At 35.4% G+C, this 27,677-nt stretch overlaps 2 protein-coding genes across 2 annotated transcripts; both read right to left on the reverse strand.

Annotated features, from left to right (window-relative positions):
• Positions 1-1,090: 1,090 nt before the first annotated feature.
• Positions 1,091-14,265, reverse strand: LOC124387272 (E3 ubiquitin-protein ligase TRIM39-like). The gene is made up of 8 exons (XM_046851508.1): positions 14,078-14,265; positions 12,894-12,982; positions 10,928-11,484; positions 4,601-4,696; positions 4,235-4,468; positions 3,976-4,138; positions 3,844-3,870; positions 1,091-2,163 (listed from the first exon to the last, which is right to left on the reverse strand). Exons 2-8 carry the CDS (start codon positions 12,958-12,960, stop codon positions 1,628-1,630), a joined length of 1,680 nt encoding a protein of 559 aa, XP_046707464.1. The 5' UTR covers positions 12,961-12,982; positions 14,078-14,265; the 3' UTR covers positions 1,091-1,627.
• A 2,567-nt stretch (positions 14,266-16,832) lies between these two features.
• Positions 16,833-26,601, reverse strand: LOC124387271 (E3 ubiquitin-protein ligase TRIM39-like). The gene is given in 8 exon segments (XM_046851507.1): positions 16,833-17,437; positions 17,440-17,697; positions 18,987-19,022; positions 19,186-19,336; positions 19,434-19,667; positions 20,593-20,688; positions 20,920-21,476; positions 23,725-26,601. Coding segments are annotated over 8 exon segments (1,677 nt in total). The 5' UTR covers positions 23,783-26,601; the 3' UTR covers positions 16,833-17,150.
• Between the last annotated feature and the right edge of the window lie 1,076 nt (positions 26,602-27,677).

Below are 27,677 nucleotides of genomic sequence, written 5' to 3' on the forward strand. Positions count from 1 at the left end.
CTCTTCCACTTCTCCTTTTCCTGCTGTATCTTTCTTCTCTCCTTCTCCTCCTTCGGCCAACAGTAGCCCAATTTCCACCGGTACCCTGTTGGAAAACAATACCTGTGGCGGTCATTGGCAACCCAGGCCCGGACCATCATATTTGATTTAGCACATGCTTTACTCTGGATGTCCTTCGTAACGCAAACCTCCCTATTTATCTGGGCCAGGAACAGGCACTGGCTTGTACAACCCTAATTGCTAGGTTAGTTTACTAATAAATGACTGAACTTCAATAAAGGCAAAAATAAAATTTTACTACTTATCTAGCTTACTTTGAATACTTACAAAATATAATAAAATTTATATTATATTTATTTTTTGCACTAATCAGTGTAATCTCTTCAAAATGAGTTTATACAGCAGTCATAAAACAGTTGGTTTAGCAACAAAAATCATCAGAGCCAAGATGCATCACTGACCAATCAGGCAGCACTTACTTATGAATATTAATGAGGCAAAAATTAGCCCTTCCTAAAAGGGCTATGTCAATTCATACTGGTAGCAGCAGATGGGGGTTTAGACAGATAAAGAATGAATTAGCTTATTTCTTTTTATAATTACCAGAAAAATTCAGACATTTTTGTTTGAAGGAGAAAGACAGGTTTTTTTTTTGGTTTATTTACATTGACATCAACAAATAAACTTAATACAATAAATATGAATTATCCATAATAATATACTAAATGACACTGGAAAACTCTATTTGAATGGACTTTATTTTTGCATTTAATATTTAATAAAAAAAAGAATTACCCCAGTTATAATGTGTAAAAGTCTTCTTCTTCTTTAGGCTGCTCCCATTAGGGGTCGCCACAGCGGATCATCCTTCTCCAAACCCCCTGTACTCTACATCTGCCTCTTTTACTCCACCCGCCTGCATGTCTTTCCTTACCACATCCATAAACCTCCTCCTTGGTCTTCGTCTTTTCCTCCTTCCTGGTGGCTCCATCTTCAGCATTCTCCTACCGATATACGTCCTACATGCGCTGTCCCTCTAATAAACTCATTTCTAATCCTGTGCATCCTCGTCACTCCCAACAAAAACCTCAACATCTTCATAATGTGTAAAAGTGATTTGCTTAAAATATTGTAAATGTCACATTCAGGACTAAAACCAGCTGATTAGGTGAAAGTAAAAGCCCAACCAGAATGTGCCACAGGGGAGCATGTGAATACATACACAAAGACATTAAAATAGAGAAGTACACAAACAGTCAAAATAACAAAAGAAAGTCACAGTAGAAAGGTTAGAAATCTATAAAATCAAAAACCCCAAAAGGGACATGTCAAGACATTGGATGGAGACAAACCACAAAAGGTAGACCACATGACATTAAAAACCAACCAACCAACAAACAGACACAGAGAAGGAACTTAGACACAGGGAGATTGATAACAGGTAGAGAGAATATGAAATTTAGGAAGGACAAATGAACACACTTGTAACATCTGGTAGGCAAACCCAAGAAAAGTTCAACATTCTAAAAATATGTATATAATACTATAAACATTTAATATTTATTAAATAAAGTAAAATATTTATTTTAACAGGTTATACAACTATGAGCTAAAAATTTATTCATTATTAATTGCAGGAGATGATCAGTGGTGCTGAATTTTGAGAGCCTTTTTTTAAACAAGGATTGAAGTATGGATAGAGTTTCTCAGTGAACATCTGACCAGTAAATGAGTAGATAAGAGATCTGGAGTTCACATTATAAAAGGAAACCAGACCCTCCTCATAATCCACAAACACTCCCACCTTCTCCACAATTTCTCTCAGTACGAGGGGAACAGGGGGATCAGTACAAGCTTTATACTGATTCTCATTCCTCAGGATCACAACCCAGAATCCATTCTGAGGATTCAGTGTAATCTCCCCCTTCCTGTTAATGTTCTCTCTCACAACTCCTAAATCCCAGGCAGTTTTCCCTCTGACCTGCACCTCATAATAAAATCTCCCTGAGGAGAAACTCTGTTTTCCCAGAACTATACCATATTTAGTAAACCTCTGTGGTGTATCAGGGAGTTTCTGCCATTCATTCCCACATGTCACTTGTTTTCCATCAGCAGACAGGATGAGATAAGTATTTGCTGTATCAGGATCCAGAGTTACATCGACTGAGAGAAACACACAGTGTGGGATGTGAGTTTGCAGGTAAAAAAGAATAAATCATCATCCAGTGGATCAAATTCATTAGAATTGTTTCATTGAATAAACAATTTACAAAACAATCCATTTAAAAAAATAAACAAAACTGTACAGTTAATTGTGCAACTGTGGACAAAAGTTTTGAGAATGACACAAATATTAATTTTCACAAAGTCTGCTGCTTCAATGTTTATTATAGTAATTTGCATATACTCCAAAATGTTATGAAGAATGATCAGATGAATTGCAATCAATTGCAAAGTCTTCTTTGACATGAAAATTAACTTAATCGCTGCATTTCAGCTGACATCATGCCAGTGATTTTATCGGGGACAAGGCTGGACTGAGTTAGAATAACAGATTGCAAGCTTCAAAAGGAGGGTAGTGCTTGAAATCATTGTTCTTCCTCTGCATTGTTACCTGCAAGGAAATTCATGCTGTCATCATTCCTTTGCGCAAAAATTGATTCACTGGCAAGGATATTGCTGCTAGTAAATTTGTGCCCTAATCAAACATTTATCAGATCAACAAGAACTTCAAATAGAGAGGTTACATTGTTGTAAAGAAGGCTTCAGGGTGCCCAATTATCCGGAAAAAGCTGGTCGGGAGAACAAAAGATGAGAGCTACAATCAGTCCTGTGTCATGCCACTGTAAAGTATACTGATACCATTCATTTGTGGAGTTGCTTCTCAGCCAAGGGAGTGGGCTCACTCACAAATTTGCCTAAGAACACAAGAATGAATAAAGAATGGTACAAAGACATCATCAAAGAAAAACTTTTGACCATCCAGGAACAGTTTGTTGAAGAACCGTGCCTTTTTCTGCATTATGGAGCACCTTGCCATTAGTCAAAAGTGATAACTAAATGGTTTGGGGACAAAACATCAAAATTTTGGGTCCATGGCCAGAAACCTGCCCAGCCCTTAATCCCATTGAGAACTTGTGGTCAATCCTCAAGAAGAAAGTGGACAAACAAAACCTACAATCTCTGACAAACTCAAAGCATTGATTATGCAAAAATGGGCTGCCATCAGTCAGGATGTGGCCTAGAAGTTGATTGACAGCATGCCAGGGTGAATTGCAAAGGTCTTAAAAATGTAGGGTCAACAGTGCAAATATTGACTCTTTGCAAAACCTTAATGTAATTGTCAATAAAAGCCTTTGACACTGAACTGTTTGTATTTATATCTCAGTATACCATAGTAACATCTGACAAAATGATCTAAAAACAATGAAACAGCAGACTTTTGCAGTTGCACACATGCACTTTATGTGGCAAGGATTTTCCTACTAGTTTTTGGCCCTGTGTTTTTCTGTTTGTGACTGTTGTTTTATGTTGTTTTATGTAGCACCTGGGGCCTGGAGGAATCTTGTTTTATTTCACTGTGTACTGCATCAGCTATATATGGTTGAAATGACAATAAAAGCTTCTTGACTTGACTTTGTGAATGTGTGTTATAATTTTTATAATAATTTCCAACTCCATGAGTATAAACATCTGAGTTTCCTGCTGCACAAAAATCTTTTTGAGCAGCATGAAATTTAACTAGCCAATTTTTTTTACAAATGAAAATAAATGTGACGAAGCAGTGATGTAACGCTGATATGAACATTTTAATCTAAGAGGAAATCAGAAGCCTCACTATACCTGCATACTGTTGAATCCTCTTCAGTTCTGTGTGAAATATTTGCAACAAAAATAATTAGATGGTTGTATCAATTACAGGTAACAATAACACAGAAATATCACTAATATCAGTATGGTATAAACTGTTCTTACCTGCTTCCTTTAACTTGTTATCAAGTGTTTTATTGAGTTTCTCATTCAGACTCTGCTGAAGCTGAGACAGAGATGTCTTTAGAGTGTCCTCATTCAGATCAGTGTTAATACTGATCTCAGTCCAGTTATTGTTGAGTGGAAGGCTAAACATGGACGAGTTAACCTACAGTAGATCAGGAGAGAGGAGAAATCTCTCAGCATGGTGAGTTCTGTTCTGTGATGTTCTGCATTGTCAGTAGGCAGAGAGAGGAACACTGACCTGTAGGAGGTGGAGATGATCCTCAGTGTGTGACAGCTTCTCCAGCTCAGTGTCTTTCCTCTGTAGCACAGTGACTTCCTGCTCAAGCTCTTTAATAAGTCCTTCTGCCTGCATCACTGCTGCTTTCTGCTTCTCCTCCATCAGCTTCAGCAGCTCCGCCTGACTTCTCTCAATGGAGCGAATCAGAGCAGTGAAGACTTCAACACTGTCTGCTTTTTCTTTCTCTGTGTTTCTCTAAAAGAGAAACACATTTTATTTTTTCTCAGATAACACTGAATAGTTAACCAATGTTTAATAATAATTTTTCAAATAAAATAAAAAAAAATTATTGAATGTAACAGATATCACTTGTTAAATAGTACACACTTTGCAGAGCTCTACTGAATATTTGATCTCTTTTATCTTCTTCATTCGGGCCTGAATATTCTGCTGCACTCCTGTCTGTGTTTTCCCCAGCTGAGTCTGAGAAAAGAGCAGGAAACCCAAATAAGGTAATTTTGAATTTGATAGCTGCAACATGTCTCAAGATGGAACAGGGCCAGTAGCATCCTCTCTTCTTTTACCAACAGTAGAAAACTGCACAAGTTCAAAAATATTAATTCAGATGAAATAGCTGTTTTTACATTTCACAATGCCTAACAGAGCACATGAAATTGATTTGGTTGCAGATACACTTACAAGGCAATTTTCAAGATGGACTTTTGAAGAAATCAGACATCAGGAGGTCAGCCATAGATATATAAATGGTCAAAAATGGCATTATCGATTTTGGGCTAAAGTAAAGTCAGAAAATACAAAACCAAAAATATGTCACCGCACACCCGGGTTTGTGCTCAGATTACACTTTTGCTCTAGCTGTTATCAGCACTACCTCAGAGGGCAATCATGTCAGCAGTATGGAAGTATTTTAAGGTTTCTGATGAGGACAATCAATATTACAGCAAAAATAATACAATGGAAATATATTTGTTGGTTCTAAAATATTTTGTTTAATATGTATGATCATTTTTTTTTTTTTTTCCAATTTGTTGTGATACTTTAAAAAATAAATTCTAAGTGTGGTTTTTTTATTGATTTGTAGTTTTTCAGCTTAAATTAATAAAATTTCACAAAATTAAAAAATCTAATATTAATACAATCAATTATACAAAAGGTATTTTAATATAATTTAAATTAAGCCATTTTTGTTTGTCGTTTTTGGCCAAGTGCATCCTGAATTTTTATTTTTGGCCCAGAATTTTCACAAATTGTACTGATTTAGGTCAAATTAAATAAATGGAAAAATGTAATTAAATGTTTTACATTTATTAGACCCCATTTGGTTAATACAGATATATGTATATGTAGGTGTGTGTGTGTGTGTGTGTGTGTGTGTGTGTGTGTGTGTGTGTGTGTGTGTGTGTGTGTGTGTTTTAAATTAAACTTTCTAAAGATATGATCTACTTAACTGTTCTAATTATTTCAGCATACTTTAACAAATGTCTTCCTGCCTTTTAAGAGAAAAGCTGGACATAAAACTCTAAAGAAGCCATAGCGCTAGTGGTATAGATTCTTTAGCTGATTCATGCATGCAAAAAACAAATCAAACAAATCCAGTAGCCACAGTAAAACTGCACCAGCTCTAGTTTTTTTTTATACCCCTGGCAGTTTTTAGGTTTAATAGTAAAAAAAATAAATACACACATAAATAAATAAATAAAAAAATAAATAATAATAATAATAATAATAATAATAATAATAATAATAATAATAATAATTATTATTATTATTATTATCATTATAATAATAATGATAATAATAAATGCACTCAGAGTGTGAGGTGGAGACTATATATATACCTGCGGTTTAGATTTTAACTCAGGTGTTCCTCAGTATTGAAAAAATTATTGAATTCCAATCGAAAGCCCTGTACCAAAAAATAACGGTACATTACAAATACGTGTACCATTAAACCCCTAACATACAATATACTGTATATACAGTGCCCTCCACAATTATTGGCACCCCTGTTTAAGATGTGGTCATGGACTTCTAAAAATTCTCCTTTTTTTTAAAACAACATAGAACCCAAATGCAAAAAAAGAGAAAAATCCAACCTTTCATTTAAGTACATAACTTTGGTGGTAAAAAAAAATCATACATTTAGAAAAAAAAAAAACTTGAAATCATGTGTCCCACAATTATTGGCACCCCTAACAATTCCTCTGAAAAATTTAATTGTTTTTTTTTTTTTTTTATATATTTTTCTGTAGTTGCTAAGGTTGGTCAGGGTATCTAGGGACTTTTAATTAGTAATTCATGATTTCCTGTTTCCTGGGGTATAAATATGACGTGACACAGAGGCCTAATTCTCTTACCCATTTGTCAACATGGCAAAGACAAGAGAACACACCATTCAAGTAAGGCAGATGTGTGTCGACCTTCATAAGTCAGGCAATGGCTACAAGAAAATAGCCACTCGCCTTAACTTGCCGGTATCTACAGTCAGAGGAATCATTAAGAAGTTTAAAACAACTGGAACAGTGACAAACAAGGCTGGAAGAGGTCCCAAGTTTATCTTGCCACAACGCACAGTGAGGAGGATGGTAAGAGAAGTAAAAAAATTTCCCAAGCTCACCGTCACAGAATTGCATCAAAGAGTGGCATCTTGGGGTCACAGAGTCTCCAAAACAACCATCAGACGCTCTCTACATGCCAACAAGCTGTTTGGGAGGCATGCAAGGAAAAAGCCTTTTCTCACTAACACTCACAAACGTAAACGCCTGGAGTTTGCTAAGCGGTACTGGGACTTCAACTGGGATCGTGTGCTTTGGTCAGATGAGACTAAGATTGAGCTTTTTGGCAACAAACACTCTAAGTGGGTCTGGCGTAAAACAAAAGATGAGTATGCCGAAAAGCACCTCATGCCCACCGTGAAGTATGGTGGAGGATCTGTGATGCTGTGGGCCTGTTTCTCTTCCAAAGGCCCTGGGAACCTTGTTAGGGTGCATGGCATTATGAACGCTTTGAAGTACCAGGATATTTTAAATAAAAACCTGATGGCCTCTGCCAGAAAGCTGAAGATGGGTCGTCATTGGGTCTTTCAGCAGGATAATGATCCAAAACATGTGGCAAAATCTACACAAAAGTGGTTCAGCAGTCACAAACTCAAGGTCCTCCCATGGCCATCTCAGTCCCCAGACCTCAACCCAATCGAAAACCTGTGGGGCGAGCTAAAGAGAAGAGTGCATAAGAGAGGACCCAGGACTCTGGATGATCTAGAAAGATTGTGCAAAGAAGAATGGTCAAAATCCTCTCTGTGTTCTCCAATCTTGTGAAATGTTATAGGAGGAGATTAAGTGCTGTCTTGTTGGCAAAAGGAGGTTGTACAAAGTATTAACATCAGGGTGCCAATAATTGTAGCACACATGATTTCAAGTTTTTTTTTTTCTAAATGTGTGATTTTTACCACCAAAGTAATGTACTTAAATAAAAGGTTGGATTTTTCTCTTTTTTTGCATTTGGGTTCTATGTTGTTTTAAAAAAAAGGAGAATTTTTTGAAGTCCACGACCACATCTTAAACAGGGGTGCCAATAATTGTGGAGGGCACTGTATATATATATATATATATATATATATATATATATATATATATATATATATATATATATATATATATGATGAGAGAGAGAGAAAGATGGATGATGTGGAGATAATGAAGCGGATTAGTAAGGAGGAAGTGAGAGCAGCTAGAGTGGAAAGTCAGTTGGACCAGATGTCATACCGGTAGAAGCATGGAGATGTTTAGGAGAGATGGCAGTGGAGTTTTTAACCAGATTGTTTAACAAGATTTCAAAGTTGTATGTTCAATATAACAGAATGATTGGTTCAGCTCAATCGATCTGAGCTATACACTCATGGGACCCCTTTTGGGGCGAGCATTAAAACCTTAACAGGGTGGGGAGCCAGACAAGAAGGCAAATCAGTAAATGGTGTGTGGCCAAACAGACTTCACTCAGTCATATAAACTATTTAGAGCTCTTTACTGTGTGGAAGTAAACCACACTTACCCCGCTTGCCAAGGCATCATGTGCATACATGCCCCCCTCGGCATGTATGCACTGGCTCATCCATGGACCAACGTGCTGCTCTACACATTTCCTCCACTCTGCCTGATAACCCCAACCCTGGCCAGGGTGAAAGTACAGAGTTTGTCTCTGATCCTCATAGTACCCAGGTGACCCAAGGCACTGTGGCTAAAAGTGTTAATCCCTCTTCTGTATGCAGAGCCATGGCCCCTTTCAGTAGTTCCAGAATGAGACCTCTCCATGGTGCTGGAGGTGCTGGCACAACAGCCTTTTGATTTCCCTCAAACTTTTGTCTTTAAAGCCAGCTCTGCTTTTGGCCTTGGCTTCCGCCAAAGTGTCAGTGATTTGCATGCACTCTCGGTTCATTCCTCGTGCTCCAAATTCTCGTTTAATTGGGATAAGGTTTTTCTCAGGCCTAACCCATCCTTTATGCCTAAATGCTTCTCAGCTTTCACTGGTGGTGTGACTGAGCTCTCCACCTTTCACCCTCCCCCTTTTTCTCTGCAGAGGACCAGATTCTGAATGCTTAATGTCCTGTGTGTGCCCTGCGGGGTTACATTGACAGGACCAGCCCTTTTAGAAGGAACGACTAGCTCTTCGTTTCTTGGGTCCCCCAAACACAGGAAATCCGATTTCTAAGCAACGTCTAACTCATTGGCTTGTGAAAGCTATCTCCCTGGCACATGAATCTAAGGGAGTGTCTCTGATGAGCCAGCTGGTGGCAACTGTGGCAAGGAAAAGCTCTTCAAGATGGCATAAAAAAGAAACCTTAAGAGGAACCAGGAATGTCCATTTATTGCAGATATACGATGTTGTGGGGTGCAGTGATGGTGATCAGAAGCAAACTGTAGTCCTAAGTCAATGTAGCAGACTGTTGACACTAACTACAGTCTAAATCCATTTGAATCTCCCAATTTACATTTATATCAACATGTATTTTTTTTTGCATGCTGCCTGCATGTTGCGTGTCATCAGGGTTTTAGCATGCATGTTACCACGTCATGTTTTTCATGGCTGGGTTTTTCACCCTCGCAGTGTGTGAGGTCTACTACTCTGTGTCGTGCACCACCTTGAGGGCTGTCCTTTGGCTTACATGGCCTCGCTGTGAGTGTATTGGTCAACCGGGGAGCTGTCTATATCTCCCATAGGTGGATCTCGAACACAAGATGATGAAAGAGAACAATAGGTTGCTGTTTGTAACCCCGGTACTCTGAAACATCGAGTGAAGTGATTCACCAAATTTGCCCCGCTTGCTGCACAAATATGCTCACTGAGGAAAGGTAGAGAGTGCAGGTGCCTTATGCGCTCTTGTAAGGGGCATTCCCTTGCCTGCCATTGGGCACGCACTCCTGTCTGTCAAGCCAGACTTGCAATTGTATGCCTTTGCAGGGGTCAGATACAGATGCCCCTCCCATAGGTGGATCTCTCTACTCGATGTTTCAGCAAACCGGGGTTACAAACAGTAACCTATTGTTATTTAAGTGGGTCTCCACTGCAACAGTCCGTATATGTCTGTGAACTAAAGAGACCAGTTGCTGGATTTTTGTGAGAAAATGTTGTTTCATTTATTTCTGTTATAGGATACTATATGTTAACAGTCCTAGGTCTTTCTTGTCATATTTTTTACAATGCACCAAATGTTAATGTAATTGATGATGGTGTTTGGTCTTGATTAAAGACAGGCCATTTCAGCACCCACACTCAACAACTGTTGTAATAAAAGCAGTATGCAGTTATGTATTGTCTCTCTGAAATATGCAAGGCTTTCTCTGAAAAAGACATGGTCTGGATAAAAGCAAATGTTATTTCCAAACCTGGATACACCTTTAGCATTGATGATAACATTCCATATGTACAAGTTGCCCATTCAATAGGGACTAATGCACTCCCATACCATCAGGGAGGCAGAATTTCAAACTGCGAGCTGATAACAAGCTGGATGGTCTCTATTCTCTTGCCCAATCTATTTTAAATGAGCATTGGCACAGAGAAAATAGGTTCACACATGGCTTCTTCTTTGCATTAAGCTGTGTTCAAAGACAATGATTTCTGAATGTGTTTCTGAATGTGTGACCTCATTCAGTGACTTTTGCTGTTTGAGGGCCCAGAGATCATACATAAAAAAATATACATTTTAACCCTTGTCCCTTGTGCACAGATTTCTCCAGATTCTTTGAATATTTTGACGTTATTATATACTGTAGATGATCAGATATTCAATGTCTTCACAATTATATGAACAGTATTATGAAGTTGTTCCACAAATTGTAGACACAGTTTTTTGTAGATTGGGTAACCTTTGCCCATCTTTTCTCTAAGAGACTCTTTTTATACCTTATGCTAATGACCTGTTGCCAATTGACCTAATTAGTTGCTGTTGTGGCCATCAAATTCATAATTAACTAGCTCCTTCTTTCAAATTATACATTCGATACATAACATGTATATATATATATATATATATATATATATATATATATATATATATATATATATATATATATATATATATATATATATATATATATATATATATATATATATATATATATATATATATATATATATATATATATATATATATATATATTGTCCAAAGATGATAAATATGTCAGTGTTTCTCACCTTCCTCTCTCTGCTCTCCTCCTCTATAGGAACAGTGTTGTGATTCTTGTGGTCTCCTTCAGTGCAGAACTGACACACACATGTCTGATCATCTCTACAGAACAGCTCCAGAGGTTTCTCGTGTTTCTGGCATATGTAGTCCTCCAGATTCACCACAGGGTTTATTAGTTTGTGTTTTTTAAGTCTTGGAACATGATTATGAGGTTCTAAATGAGACTTACAGAAAGTCAGTCCACAATCCAGACAGGATTTCACAGCCTTCACCTTCTCTCCAGTACAGACATCACAAAGAACCTCAGGTTTGTCTGGAACACTTTTCTTCTTGAAATGATCTGCAACCTCTCTCAGTGTTGTATTAATCTTCAGTTCAGGTTTCTTGGTGAATTTCTCTTTACATAATGGACAGTAACAATGTTGACTCTTCTCCCAGCACCGTGTAAGGCAGCTCTTGCAGAAGTTGTGTCCACATGGAGTGGTGACTGGATCAGTGAACACATCCAGACAGATCGAACACAGCAGCTGCTCTTCAGACAGGAGGCTGCTGGAGTCACCTGAAACTTTTTTAATAGAAAAAATGTTACACATTGTTTATAAATAGTGTGGGAATTCTGCAATTTGTTTTAAACTCATCTGTATTCATTTTACTAGAGTAAGTGCAAATAAAGTGCAGAATTCATACATTTTCATGTACATGTATAAAAAAGCAAAGGTAAATCCTTGTGAGTCATTTAATGTTTCCATAATCACATTTCATAGAATACCTTCACAAATATTACAAATGTAATGATAAGGTGCACTATTGCTCTCACATAAAACTAACTAAATAACTCAGAAGCCAAGACACAATTACACTGTGACATGTTGTGTGCTCTAGTGCATATATACTGCAGTGCTGTAACACATTGTTTTTAACACTAACATATTTGCAGCTTCAAGTTACTTGAAAAGCTGAGTAAAAAAAACTGTGAAACACTATTTTTTCCTTTTCGCCCCACTGTATATTTTAACCCTAATTCCAAAAACTGATGGGGAAAAATGTAAAAAGTAAAATAAAAAAAACTGTAATTATGTGACAAACTCGTAAAAAATAAACGTATCAAATGTTGAACCTGAGAAAAATGTTGTCCTATTTGTGTCTAAGACAGAATTCAAGCTGCTCAACAGTTTTTATTCCATTATGTGTGAAATGTTTTTAATCAGTGCAAGCTCTGGAATGCAGGCAGGCCAGTTTAGCACAGTCTCTAGGTTACCCTAGAGTAACCTAGGGTAACCTCTAGGTAACCCTGGTCCTCATCACTGCACAAAGCAGTGATGAGGAAACAAATGCGACTTGGAGATCTGCATGTGGAGGGAAAATCTAAACCAATTTTACATATGTAAGTTACAATATATCTCCCTTTACAGTGTTATACGATGTTATATGTTTTATTGCCTGTTTGTTTTTATAAGAGAAATGCTTGAAAAGTGTGTGTGTGTGTGTATAACATGTATAATAGACATGTATAACAATAGCCGTTAATGGTCAGCCATTCATTTATATGCATACTACATGAATGGACACCTGAGTTTAGCAGATGGCTCTCAAACAGGGGGAGGGAGAAAAGGATCAAACATAGTCTCAGTTAAATGTTTGTAGGAATCTCACTTGTCATGAAAATCTTCAACCCAGTACTTTTCTGGTTGGCTCCAGGACTGATTTTATGTATTTATATATGAAAAAAAAAATATTTTCAAGGAAATTCATCATCTATAACTTTTTATCTTTTTAAGCAATATAAAGTTTGAATAATGGACAGTAAAGCTCGAAGTGTTTTTTTTTAAAGATTTAAATTGTGTATGTAGCCCACTGTTATTAGGAGCTGCTAACATTTAAAGTTAGGTACAGCATTTTCAGTCTTGAGTTCCAAAATCTATGGCGAAGGCTAACAGGTTAAATACATTCAAATATACAGACTTCGTAACTTACATGCACCAAGTACTTCCATGCTCTTCTTTCTTTTTCTGCCTTTTGTTTGTGATGACGATTCAGCCATTTATTTCTTCATGTGCTTTTACCTTTTTAATAAGAAATCACATCATTCACACATGTAACATTATGTTGTGAGACTGATTAATCTGTATCACTCTAAAAGCATTTACACTGTTTAAAAACATGTAAATAATCCTCATCATCATTACATTGTAATGAACTCAGATTGTCAGTCATCATTCTTACAGCTCTCACCCTTTATCCATAGATATTTGAACTTTAAGTATAACTGTATGGTTTCATTCTGAAGTTCTTTTCATTCTGACCAGTCCAACGTGATGTAAACAAATACCCTTGTATTTATTTAACAATCAAAATGTATTTATTATTTAAAAAATGCGTCTTCTCTTAATGACTAATACCCCTAATCAGAGGAGGGCGTGACAATTCCTTAATCAATTAATATCTGTTATTGTCTATAGACACTTGGGCCCAAAATTTTAAGCTAATTGTTGTTTTCTCTAACATGATGAAAAAAGTTTTTGGTCAGGTGTGAGATGGGAGTGGGGGGGTAGTTGGGTTGTAAAGAATGTAAAGAATCCTTCATATAAAGAACAATAAAAGTGTTAACCTTTTTTAGCATTAAATGTACCTGTATTAAAAATAGCTAAGCAAGGGCAAGTTTATTAATAATTATCTCTTTGCATTATGCTGTGCAGCCAGTGCAGAAACAGCATAAAACAGACGCCAATCTGTGCTATGCTTATTACAAAGTGTGGACTGTTTAATTGTTGGATTTATCCTAATAGAGCAGCAATCACCCAATAGGTCTACATGCATTTTTTTCAGAAGTAAAATATAGAATAATTATTTTGATTGTTATATAAAATTGATGTGTTGTTTGTGGAAGCCTCATTCTTTTCCCCAGTTCTTTCAGTTTGTTCACAATTAATTAAGAGAAAATAAAAAAAGCGAAAAAATACTATACCGCAAAGTAAAAAAGAAAAGGAATTTACAGCAACCCAACAATTAAACTTTTTTTCCCCCCAAAAGTTAAAGAATAAAGTGTAGACGTATTGAATAAAATGACTTTAATTTAGAATGTCTGTTTAACCGGCAATCCCTACCTCTAAACACACTTTTTTAGTATTTTATAAAATGAATAAACCTTTTATACGTACCTTTATTTTACTTGCCTTCTTTTAGAGAATGTGAAGGGTCTGTATTTATATTTCAGTCGGTGATCATCCTGCAGTTAATTTTAGAAATAACTGTGAAAATCAGGGTTACTTGTTAAACTGCTTTTCATTTTCAACATACTCACTTCCTCGTTTACTTTCTAAAGGTTACAAAGGGGCAGTTCCACAGTGGATCACAATGCAGTTTGTCTCTACAAATGAACACTAATATTTTTCTTCAGAATAACAGTTTAATAAAATGCTTGTATTTTTTGATCATTTTTTTTTATCTAGAAGGAGATTTTTCTTCACAGACATCATCAACTGCTTCTACATTTTTTTGATCTTATCTTAAATGTCAGTGGTGTATAGTGCTAGTACAAACAGCCCAGAAAACTGATTTGCATTTGCATTTAAGGCATTTAGCAGACACCCTTTTCCAGAGCGACGTACAAAAGTGCTTTGAGTCTCCATCCAGATTTCTTCTACAATACTACAGTGAAATAATTTGTGCTGTTACAGTATATCAGTCAAGTATTATGATTGTGTAAACTTATTTTATTCCTTTACTTGTCAAAGCCAGCAAGAAATATTCAAGTTTATAAACTTTTTTAAGACTAAGAATCTTTAAGAATCTATTTTTTTTCATTGTATTTATATTATATTTTGATATACGTATGTGTATTCACAATTGTGATGGTCATTTTTAGTAAAAGAGATTTATTTTGTGTTGTTCTCATTGTAAAATATCGCTGTTAAAGTCTGAGTATTAAGACTACTAGAAAACTAAAGGAAGTAAGTGCTACAGGTTGTCATGGTAACACATTACTTTATTTTTACTTTAGAGAAAAGCCACAGGTGTTTTCCTGTGCTGTATTTACTGTTATATCATGTGTGTGTTCACAAAAACTGAATGTATAGTTGACCTGTTAACCTGTTAAGGTTTGGAAACAGTGTTTCATCATTTTTTAGAAACACATTTCCATTTTGTTTGTATTCTAGAAACTAGGCAATTTAATGGTATGAAGATTTTAACTTAACAAATATAAAAATGTATGTATGTGTGTATGTATAAATATATATAAATATATATATATATATATATATATATATATATATATATATATATATATATATATATATATATATATATATACAAGACATAGGAAAACAGCTAATCACCCAGTATTTAATAAAAAGTTCATCATTGTTCCCTGTTTTGTGTTATGATTCCAAAGCTAACCCATATTAAGCTGTTTTATTTAACATAAAATCGAAAATTCTATCAGTTATTCATCCTGGGGATGGGAAATTGGTGCCCAGAGTACAAATTAACCAGGGGGCCCAGAAACCCTAGTTAATAATACTTGTACCTTTCTTAAGAGATATGCTTGTATTCATATTTGGTTAGCTATTTTACCAGTGTCACAATTTAAGTGTCATACAAAATGAATTAAGTGTTATGTTTTAAAGTAGATCTGCTGATGTTGCATTAGATTTGACACCAGAGTTGTTTGTGTGCGCTCACTGTCTGAATTCTGAGGTCACAAAACCAATAATAGTCCAGAGTTCAAACCAGGGCAGAGGCAGTGCAGAACAGGGTACAGTTCAGGAACAGGAACAGGCAGGGTGGCAAGAAGAATCTCAGGGGTTAGGAAACCGGTAAGATAATCTGGCCAGGAGCTAAAGTCTTGATTCTCCTTATATACCGGGAGGAGCGGGAAAAACGACCCCACAACAACATCCAAAGAACTGCAGGCCTCACTTGCCTCAGTTAAGGTCAGTGTTCATGATGCCACCATAAGAAAAAACTGGGCAAAAAATGGTCTGCATGACAGAATTCCAAAACTGCTGCTGAGCAAAAAGAACATAAAGTCTCGTCTCAGTTTTGCCAGAAAACATCTTGATGATCCCCAAGACTTTTGGGAAAATACACTGTGGTCTGACGAGACAAAAGTTAAACTTTTTGGAAGGTGTGTGTCCCGTTACATCTGGCATAAAAGTAGCACCACATTTCAGAAAAAAACATTATACCAACAGTAAAATGGTGTATGGTGATATGGTGGTGGTAGTATGATAGTCTGGGGCTGTTTTGCTGCTTCAGGGCCTGGAAGACTTGCTGTGATAAATGGACCCATGAATTCTGCTGTTTACCAAAAAATCGTGAAGGAGAATGTCCGGCCATCTGTTCATGACCTCAAGCTGAAGTGAACTTGGGTTCTGCAGCAGGACAATGATCCAAAACACACCAGCAAGTCCACCTCTGAATGGCTGAAAAAAAAAAAAAAAATGAAGACTTTGGAGTGGCCTAGTCAAAGTCCTGACCTGAATCCTATTGAGATGCTGTGGCATGACCTTAAAAAGGAGGTTCATGGTCGAAAATATGGCTGGATTACAACAATTCTGCATAGATGAGTGGACCAAAAGTCCTCCACAGCGCTGTAACAGATTAATTGCAAGTTATCACAAATGCTTAATTGCAGTTGTTGCTGCCAAGCATGGCCCAACCAGTTATTAGGTTTATTAGGGTGGGCAAACAGTTTTTCACACAGGGCCATGTAGTTTTGGATTAAATTTTCCCTCAATAATAAAAACCTTCATTTAAAAATTGCATGTTGTGTTCAGTTGTGTTATCTTTGACTAATATTTAAATGAGTTTGATGATTTAAAACATTAAAGTGTGACAAACAAGCAAAAAATTTAAGAAATCAGAAAGGAGACAAACACTTTTCCACACACTGTATTTCTCAACTTTAATAAACTATTTCATATTGTATTATCAGCACTTTGTATTTTTTCCGGATAAAAACACATTTTGCTCTATAGACAGCATGGACTGCTCTTTATAAATGATGTTGATCATATTAAGCTCTGCAGTCTAATTCAGCTTTAATAATCTTTATTGATTTTGATAATTACAACAGAGTTACAAATGAACGTTGGATTAATTTTTCTTATTTACAACAAACCTTGGCTTGAATAACAAACATAACAATATAATAATAACAATAACTATAAAATAAAAATAAAATTATTCTTTTATTTGATTAGATAAATATATCTGTGAGATGAAAATTCATTCAGTCTTAAATAGAGAAGAGATGATCAATGGTGCTGAATTTTTACCTAATTTATTTGTACTAGGGCTGCAAAAAGGATAGAGTTTCTCTGTGAAAGACTGAGCAGTGAAAGAGTAGATATGAGAGCTTGCCTCCACATCATAAAAGGAGACCAAACCAGCCTCATAATCCACAAACACCCCCACCTTTGTTGGCTTCTCTTTCACTGTGAGGAGAACAGTAGGACTAGCACAAGCCTTATATTGATTCTCATTCCTTAGGATCACTGTCCAAAATCCATTCTGGGAGTCAGTGTGATGTCTCCCTTCCTGTTACTGTTCTCTCTCACAACACCTAATGTCCATTCAGTTTTCCCTCTGACCTGCACCTCATAATAAAATCTCCCTGAGGAGAAACTCTGCTTTCCCACAACACCAGGACAAAAGTCAAACCTCTCTGGTGTATCAGGGAGATTGAATCGTTTTTCTCCATGTTTCACTTGTTTTCCATCAGCAGACAGGATGAGTTTGGGATGCGCTGTATCAGGATCCAGAGTCACATCCACTGAGAGAAACACACAATGTGTGAAGTGAGTTTGCAGGTAAGAAAAATGTAATTATACCAGTATATGATAATGACTAGCTATTGTAGTATTTGTTAAGAGGCTGTGAAACTGAATATAAGTTATGTTCAAAGTCTTTCAGAAGATATTTGTTTAAATTTATTCTTCAATAAATTATTTATAATTACACCACAGCACAGACTAATTTTTGAATTTGGTTGGTCAGATGATAAGAAGTGTATTATTTCGTTGTTTGTGTATAATGGAATGACCTAGGCTGCAATAATAACTATAAGATGAACATGTTTGATAAACAGTTTAGTAATAATGTTTTTACAATAAAATCTCACATTAGCAAACTCAAAGTGACAAGTACAACATTATTAATTATTAGGTAAATTGCTACATTGTAGTTGTATATTCTCTATTAATTTTAGTGCTGTCAGGAAAAGAAAACTGACTGAGCTACAGTTTGTAAATTAAATAAATAAATTGATAATAAATAGATAGTATAAGATAGCAATTGATTATCATAGGACAAGTTATTTAGTATAGCAAGTTATTTATCTGAATGGAGAAGCGTTGTGTTTTATGTTGTAATTGTATTAGTGCTGTTTATTTAAAAATGAGTGACTGGTGTTTGCTACAGTCAATATGCAGTTATGAAATGTAGCTATTATTCACCACCTTGGTATATACTGATTTATTCACTCTTTTGTTTTGCTAGATATATCACTTGCCATGTAAGAAAACTGTTTCTTTATCCACCACACCAATTTCTATCAAATATTTCATAGAAAATACATTTAAAAAATTACATTTTATTGTTAGATAAACTAAAAATTAAACTTAAAATTACAAAAGCGTGAAAATAATTTGGAGAGCTGTGTCTCAAAATTGAAGTTTGTGTATAACATGACAAATATTATAAAAAATTATACTGCAGTCAGAGGGCCACTAAAAAGCCTCCAAAACATTTACAGTAACAGGAAATAAAACACTTGTATCTATTGCTGAATCTGAAGTATGGAAGATTGTATTTTGGCCTGCAACCTGAGCCACGTTTACCTTTGATTGTTACTAGTGAAATATAAGAACAGAAGTCACATTAACTAAAGTATAAATGTGCTTAAGGAATTTTGTTCATATCAGTACAAGGGAGCAATAGAAAGGAGACTCAAAGCTTCTTCAGGTAGAGACGATCTACAGATGAAAATGAATGTGATGATGCAGTGATGTAATGCTGTTATGTACATTTTAATATGAGAGGAAATCAGAAACCTCACTGTACCTGCATACTGCTGAATCCTTTTCAGTTCTGTGGAAACTAATTACAACAAAACATATTATATGTTTTAGATAATTTTAGATTTTAGTCTCAAAGCAACAAAAAATTATTTTTTTGTAGTATTTGTGGTAGAAGTAATACATTTGTAGTAGAAGTATTTGTAGTAGAAGTAGTAAATTATTATAGCTCTAAAATTTCTTACCTGTTTCTTTTAACTTGTCATTTAGTGTTTTATTAAGTTTCTCATTCAGCTTCACATGAAACTGAGACAGGATGTCCACTCTCTGATCAGTGTTAATACTGATCTCAGTCCAGTTCTTGGTTTGTGGAGGGATGCACATGGATGAATAATTCTACAGTAGTTCAGGAGAGAGGAGAAATCCTCAGCATGGTGAGTTCTGTTCTGTGATGTTCTGCATTGTCAGTAGGCAGAGAGAGAGGAACACTGACCTGTAGAAGGTGGAGATTCTCCTCAGTTTGTGAGAGCTGCTCAAGCTCAGTGTCTCTTCTCTGTAGCACAGTGACTTCCTGCTCCAGCTCTTTAATTAGTCCTTCAGCCTGCATCTCTGCTGCTTTCTGCTTCTCCTCCATCAGATTCAGCAGCTCAGCCTGACTTTTCTCAATGGATCGAATCAGAGTAGTGAAGACTTCAACACTGTCTGCTTTCTCTTTCTCTGTGTTTCTCTAAAGGAGGAACACATTTTAACTGTCACCAGATAACACTATATAATAAAACAATTTTTATTACAGTTGGTTAATTTTTTAAATCAGCAGCACAGTACATGGGTATGTACCATATATACCATGGATAAAAAAAATCCTGTTAAAATCATTGGTAAATTAAGACAAATCATGCCTGGGCTTTTCCCATTTTAAAGTATACAAATAAAGTGCAAATCAAGCAGAAACACTTTAAGTTAAGTCAATCCTTTAGTATTATGAACTTGGAATAGATCTCACTAGATAACATTTTTCCCCTTTGATAATTGAAGTTTTTCACATTAAAAAATTTAAGAGATTTTTGTTACATGCAGTGAATAAACTATACTTGTCAGATATTCCTGGAGCTTCTTTAGTGTTGCCATTTTTCTCTTGGCAGCCTCCCCCATCTTTGTGACTTTTGTAGAATATTTGAATTTTGGAGCTACATACATTTATTGGTGGTGCCACTGTGGTGTTTTATTTTTTCCACCTTACAGTATTCAAGGTTATATCTAATCTCTTGGAAATGTTTTCTGATTAATGCCTTTTGACAGTGAGACCAGTTGCAGGCATTGTCAGCTTTTGAAGACTATATCTACAGCAGTTCAATAAAACCAAGAAGATGTAAAGAAAATCCTAAAATAAAGCTGGGTTTTATTTGGGGTTAATCACAATATTTTCACTGATGGCTACTGTATGATTGTGCACACTTATGCACCAAGGGTATTTAAACTCTTTTCATTTTTTCCCTAAAATGTTCCTGATCTTTTTTTTCCTTTTATACACTTAAATTTGATGCTTTGGAAAATGTTTTGACAAAATTTATCTTTGTTTAATTTTTATCACAAAAATGGTCATTTTTACAGATACATTTTTACATCCACTGTCTTTACATGGTAATACACACTTTACTGAGCTCTACTGAGTGTTTGATGTCTTGAATCTTCTTCAATCGCTCCTGAATCATCTGCTGCGTTTCTGTCTGTGTTTTCTCCAGCTGAGTCTGAAGACCAAAAAGAAGATAAATTCTATTGTTTAACAACAGATTTTTTATTATTTAGTCATTTATTTTAATAATTTATTAATGCCTCAAGGTAAAGATCAATAAAACAATGTAACAGAAGAACCATGGTTCACTCAATTTTCTGGAATCCAATCTGATCCAACACTGAGTCAATTAATTACAGTTTGTTTTTATATGAATGGAAAGGTGATGTTATTCAATGTGTCTTACCTTTTTTTCTTTGCTTTCTTTCTCTATAGGAACAGTGTTGTGATTCTTGTGATCTTCTTCAGTGCAGATCTGACACACGCACATCTGATCATCTTTACAGAACAGCTCCAGAGGCTTATCATGTTTCTGGCATATGTAATCCTCCAGTTTCTCCACAGGGTTTATTAGTGTGTGTTCCTTAAGTTTGGGCATTGTATAATGAGCCCCTAAATGAGCTTTGCACAAAGATACACGACAATCTAGACAGGATTTCAGGGCTTTCAGTTTCTCCCCAATGCAGGAATCACAAAAAACATAAGGTTTTCCAGAAGCACTGTTCTTTTTGAAGTGATTTGCAACCTCTCTCAGTGTTGTATTAATCTTCAGTTCAGGTTTCTTGGTGAATTTCTCTTCACATAATGGACAGTAACAGTGTTGATTCTTTTCCCAGCACTGTGTAAGGCAGCTTTTGCAGAAGTTGTGTCCACATGGAGTGGTGACTGGATCAGTGAACACATCCAGACAGATCGAACACAGCAGCTGCTCTTTAGAAACAAGGCTGCTGGAGTCTTCCATGACTTTAACAGATAAAAAAAAAAAAACAATGCCAGTCATTTAGTATGAAATGTATTTGCCACATTTTGAAATATATGTGTATGCAAACTTGGTGGTTCAACTAAATTGCAAACTTAAAAAAAAATAATTATTTGCAAATGTTAATGCACATTTACTTAAAAAAGATTAAAACTAAAACAAAAAAACAATGATTTGGGCAAAGGGTTGGACATTTGCATTTAATCAATTTGAACTTAATTGATTAGTCCTTTATTAAACAGCTGAAAACTGATTTGCTTCTGTAAATAGACAATGATTTTAAACATACATTAAAATCGACAATGAACTACATCAAGAAAGGTATGAAAAATTTTTTGGAAATATGTAAGGAGATCCTAAAAATGCTTTGCATCCATTTAGATTACAATTACTTTTATATCAATACAGCTGCTGTGATTGTGATACAACTATTTTAAATGATGCTTTACATCCACAAAGTCTTTTGAAATCACTATACTATACTATAGTAACAGTAACTAATAATATAAACATGGGATTCCTTGATAAAATAAATTAAAATTGTATTCATCACACACTCATTCATACAGATTAAGACATGTATTGAAACGCTTCTTTCGACTGTCAGACATGTAAACATGTAAATAGGAACAGAATATAAAAATCTAAATAAATAAGTAAATAACAATAAAGTATAAAAAGCATAAAGTATAACTGTAAAGTATAAACTGAATAAGGATTAAAAAATAATATGGTTAAAATAATCTAATATATATATATATATATATATATATATATATATATATATATATATATATATATATATATATATATATATATATATATATATATATATATATATATATATATATATATATATATATATATATATACACAAATGAGATAGAAGGAACGGATATGTATATGACAGATATTGACAGAAGTACAGATTTTAGAGTTAAATGTATGCAATTATAGAAAGTTAATTAACATCTTCTGACCAATTAGAATAAGGAATTTAGTTTTCTTTCGGCTGCTCCCGTTAGGGGTCGCCACAGCAGATCATCTGTCTCCAAACTACTTTGTCCTCTACATCTCCCTCTTTCAAACTAACCACCTGCATGTCTTCCTTCACCACATCCATGAACCTCATCTTTGGCCTTCCTTTTTTCCTCCTTCCTGATGGCTCCATCCTCAGCATTTTCCTACCGATATACCTCACGTCCCTCCTCTGCACATGTATAAAACATCTTAATCGGGCCTCTCTTACTTTGTCCCCAAAACGCTACATGCGCTAATAAACTCATTTCTAATCTTGTCCATCCTTGTCACTCCCAATAAAAATCTCAACATCTTCAGCTCTGCTACCTCCAGCTCCACCTCCTGTCTTTTAGTCAATACCACTGTCTCTAAACCATACAACATTGCAGGTCTCACCACAGTCCTATAAACCTTCCCTTTTACTCTTGCAGATAACCTACAAATCACTCCTGCCATTCTTCTCCACCCACTCCACCCTGCCTGCACTGTTTTCTTCACTTCTTACACACTCTCCATTACTTTGCACTGTTGACCCCAAATACCTAAACTCCTACACCTTCACCACATCTTCTCTCTGCAACCTCACCTCTCCACTGCCCTTCCTTTCATTCACACACATGTACTCTCTCTTACTCCTACTGACTTTCATTCCCCTTCTCTCCAGCACGTACCTCCATCTCTCCAGGCTCTTCTCAACCTGCTCCCTACTCTCACCACAAATCACAAATCACTCCTGTCTGACCTCGTCCGTCAAGCTGTCCACCACTACTGCAAACAGGAAAGGGCTCAGAGCTGATCCTTGATGCAGTCCAACCTCCACCTTGAAACACTCTGTCGTTCCTACTACACACTTCACCACTGTCACTTTCTCTAAATCCACAAAGACACAATGCAACTCCTTCTGACCTTCTCTATACTTCTCCATCAACATTCTCAAAGCAAATAATGCTTCTGTGGTGCTCTTCCTCAACATGAAACCATACTGTTGCTCACATATGGTCACCTCTTCTCTCAGCCTGGCTTCCACTACTCTTTCCCATAACTTCATGGTGTGACTGATCAAATTTATTCCCCTGTAGTTACTGCAGATCTGTACATCTCCCTTATTTTTAAAAAATGGTACCAGCACACTCCTCCTCCATTCCTTAGGCAATAAATAAACAGATAATAAATAAATAAATAAATTGATTAAAAATTAACTGAATAACTTACATTTATTTGGTTCATCCATGCTGTTCTTTCGCTTGGTTGGTGATGACGATTCAGCCATTTCAGCATTCAGCAGTTTTTTTTTTTTTTTTTACCTTTTCAGTGAGAAATGGCATCATTCACTTTATATACAAAGTGTTATTACTGATAATGTTTAACCTGGAATGGGGTCATGTGGTTTAAACACAATTTATTTTTGTGAAATATTATTGGGAGACACTCTGAAACAATCCACATTAAGGAATTGGTAAATATGTTATTTTATGACATATTCTGAAATGCCATAATAAACGTTCAGCAATAAAAATGGACAAATTTCTTTGTTTATCTAAAACCAGTAAACAACCTATTTCATGTTTCATGTAACATTTTAACATACCAATGTTGTTTCAATAACTACAGCAGTTTTAGCAGTTAATCTAGTCACCTTTAACATTCACCCAGATAAAACTTGCTAACCCATTAACACCTCTCTTCACACATGCGCAGTAGATGAAACATAACTTAAAACTATTAGACTTATATAATACATATATAGACAAAAGTTTGCACATTAGATTCCGATGTGCTTTTTAAATATTCCATTTGACAATATAGTCCCCATCTGTTGTTGTGATAAAATGTGGAGATTTGTGCTCATTCAGCTACAAGGGCAGTAGTAAAGTCTGAAACAGATTTGGGTCTCTAGTTTAATTGAAGGGATAATTTTATGCTACCACAACCAAAAACATTATGTACCATTGGGTGCCTTGAAATTTTTGGTAAAATCATTTTTCTCAATACAGTTTATGAATTTTAACTTTAATTCCTTAATAGTAATGCATACTAATAAATAATAGCTGATTTGAGTACTAGTCTTCTGGATTATATAAATTATTATATACTTTCTATTTGAGATGCAGCTCCATGAGAACATTCATGACAGTGATGGAAATTCTATAAAACAAACAGTTCTTATCAGGGCATTTAAGGCACACAAGAGTAGACAACATGGCACCAGTCACACTCATTGTGCATTTTTACGCCTTTTTTGTCAGAATTAGAGTCATACATTGGAGACAGAGTCTGTTCTGTAGAACATTTGGTGGGTCTTACCAGCCCATATTACTGGAGGACACTATGTGACAATGTGCATTGATATTACCTGAAGATGATGGCTATTAGCTAATTCAATGTATCAATTATTGTAAATATACAGGTAAACAGATGTCTACTTTTACACTAAACACATCCTATTTTAACAGAGGAAATAAATCTTTTGAGTGTTTTATGTTTTGCTAGGTCTATTAGTGGAGTTTGTTTTGAAAGGAGTTCCCAGACAACCTTAGTTGCGGTACTCAGAGTATTAGCTAAGGTCATACTGTACAGTTAATGAATAAAATGAAGCTACATTCTGCAGTAGGACTATTAAAAGCATACGGAGCAGCTGTATCACTGCATGGTTTGCAGCAAATAGTGAAAACAGCTGGGAAGATCATTATATCATTTTTCATCCCTCCATCACAGATATTTACACCAAAAGCCACTAGCATTGTGGATGACCACACACCCCTCAAACACACTCAACTCCTTCCTGAAGTCTGAAAAAGGCATCAAAGCACTTGGGCACTCATGACTATGTAACAGTTTCTTCCCACAATCCATCAGACTCCTAAGCACAAATAAACTGGACTGACACACACACACACACACACACACACACACACACACACACACACACACACACACACACACACACACAAAAGAACACTGCTTTGCAAATTTTTACTAAACTACTGCTAAATCCACAAATGTTTACATATAAAAAGTTTTTATTATAACAAGGACTGTCACTGAAACATTGGTCTCTGTTGAGTTGCATTTCTGATAATATATTTAGTTTTGTGCTACCTGGTATAAATTTCTGCTTTTTTTCTTGTTTTACCTAGCAATTTGGTCCTAGAGGAATTTTGTTTCTTTTCAATATATACTGCAGTGTACATGGTTAAAAAAAATATCAGTCACTTAACTTATGCTAGTGCTGGCCTGGTTGGATAACACTTCATCACTTATGATGTTTTGCCTGCTGTATTATCAGTACAATGAGATATATTAGACATCAACATGATCAAGTTACTGTACTGCAGCTATCAAATAGAAGACTTCAGAAACATTTGGGCTTTACTTTTGAGTCCAGTATAGGAGAACCACCCATTTATATCTACAGTACCTTATTTAACGTTGCTTTGCATAAAATCGAAACACCACATTACAGTTTAGCTTGTAAACAATCAAAAATATTTTGAACATTTTGTAGCTTTTAAACATCCAGATAAGATGCAAAGATAAGGAGGAGAGAATGTGAACAATGCTGCTCATGCTGCATTACTTGCTGCTCCTGCACACTACACTAAAGAGGTCCCTCTGCTCCTTATCAGGTCATGTCATGCCACTCCAGCATGGATTATGTTCCTCTAACAAGTCAGAGCAAAGAATATTCCTCTGGATTTGTATTACTTATGTTACACATACATCTATTTTTAGGATTTATTTTCAAATATTATAGTAGTCATATATTATGAGTCTATGCAGTGCTCGACACTGAGTTGCAAAATAAAATTATAATGTTGATCCGAGCTTGTTTTCCACTAAAATCTATGTGCGTGATATTTAAAGTTTTCTACACTGGTAATTCAATGCTTATCATTGCATTTCAGCTTTGCTCTCACAGTTGATCACTAATTATTAAAAACTTAAAAAATAAACTATTAAAAAATAGACACAAATTTAAAATTATCTTGTATTTCAGTGTCAGTATATCAGCATTGTGTTAGAGACCCTGTCATGTGTAGTTTATCCTAACAAATCACACACTGACAAAACCTCTAAACTATAAAACATTAAATCAAATACATTAATTTATTTTACTTGCCTCTTTTCAAGGAGTAAGAATGGTTTGTATTTATATTCCTTCTAGAGTCATGTAATATCCTGCAGTTCAGTGAATAGTATTAAAAGCAGAGTTTATGGTTGAACGGAGCTAACTGCTTTTCATTTTCACTTCACTGGGGTGGTGTCAGTTTGTAGTAACATAAGTTCAGATCGAGGTGGTTCCACACGTGATCACAGTGCACATTGTTCACAAGTTCACAAGTCTGAGCAAAAACGTTTACAGGTAATTTAGAGGTCATAATCTCCAAATCATCTAATTATTTATCTATCTATTATTATCACACTATTCTTAGTGTAGTAATGTATCACATTGAAGATTAGGACTATGTCTATTAAATCAAATTGTATGCCTTTCCCAGTGAATTACCCTATAGTGATTTATATAAATGATTAGACCTTGAAATAAATAAACTGAAATGAATAAATCAATTCATTTAAAAAAAAAATAGTTGTGTCCCTTGCATTTATTCAGTATACCACTGTGAGCAAGACTTCCTCTTGAAGACAGCCAATCGAAGGATGATGCTTTTCTTTATAAGTATATAAATAAGTGTGTTAAAGAGAGGAAAGGCAGTGGAGTGGTGCAGTTACAGGGAGAAGAGGTGGAGAAGGTGGAGGAGTTCAGGTACCTGGGGTCAACAGTGCAAAGTAATGGAGAGTGTGTTAAAGAAGTGAAGAAAAGTGTGCAGGCAGGGTGGAGTGGGAGGAGAAGAGTGACAGGAGTGATTTGTGATAAAAGGGTATCTAGAAGAGTGAAAGGGAAAATTTATAGGACTGTAGTGAGACCTGCGATGTTGTATGGATTAGAGACAGTAGCATTAACTGAAAAACATAAAAACAGCATGAGCAGCATTTTTCACATTCTTAACTCCTTATCTTATGTTTTTTACCTGAAGTTTTAAGCACTACAGAAATAGCAATAAAACATTCCTGTCCATTACATTACAATGTCAAACTTTAATAAAATGGGTTTAAATGACAATAAACCAGTGACTGTATATACAGATGTTCTAAAAGATTCTAAA

This window comes from Silurus meridionalis, chromosome 6 (assembly GCF_014805685.1).
Source record: "Silurus meridionalis isolate SWU-2019-XX chromosome 6, ASM1480568v1, whole genome shotgun sequence".
In the NCBI taxonomy this organism is placed as follows: domain Eukaryota; kingdom Metazoa; phylum Chordata; class Actinopteri; order Siluriformes; family Siluridae; genus Silurus; species Silurus meridionalis.

Bases quoted from the DNA above. Each gene is read 5' to 3' on its own strand.
- LOC124387272 (XM_046851508.1), bottom strand. From the start codon at position 12,960: ATGGCTGAATCGTCATCACAAACAAAAGGCAGAAAAAGAAAGAAGAGC. The intron at 4,469-4,600 runs GTGTGTACTATT...TTTCTCTTTTAG, and splicing joins ATTCAGTAGAGCTCTGCAAA to AGAAACACAGAGAAAGAAAA. The intron at 2,164-3,843 runs GTATAGTGAGGC...TGTTTCTCTCAG, and splicing joins GAGGATTCAACAGTATGCAG to TCGATGTAACTCTGGATCCT.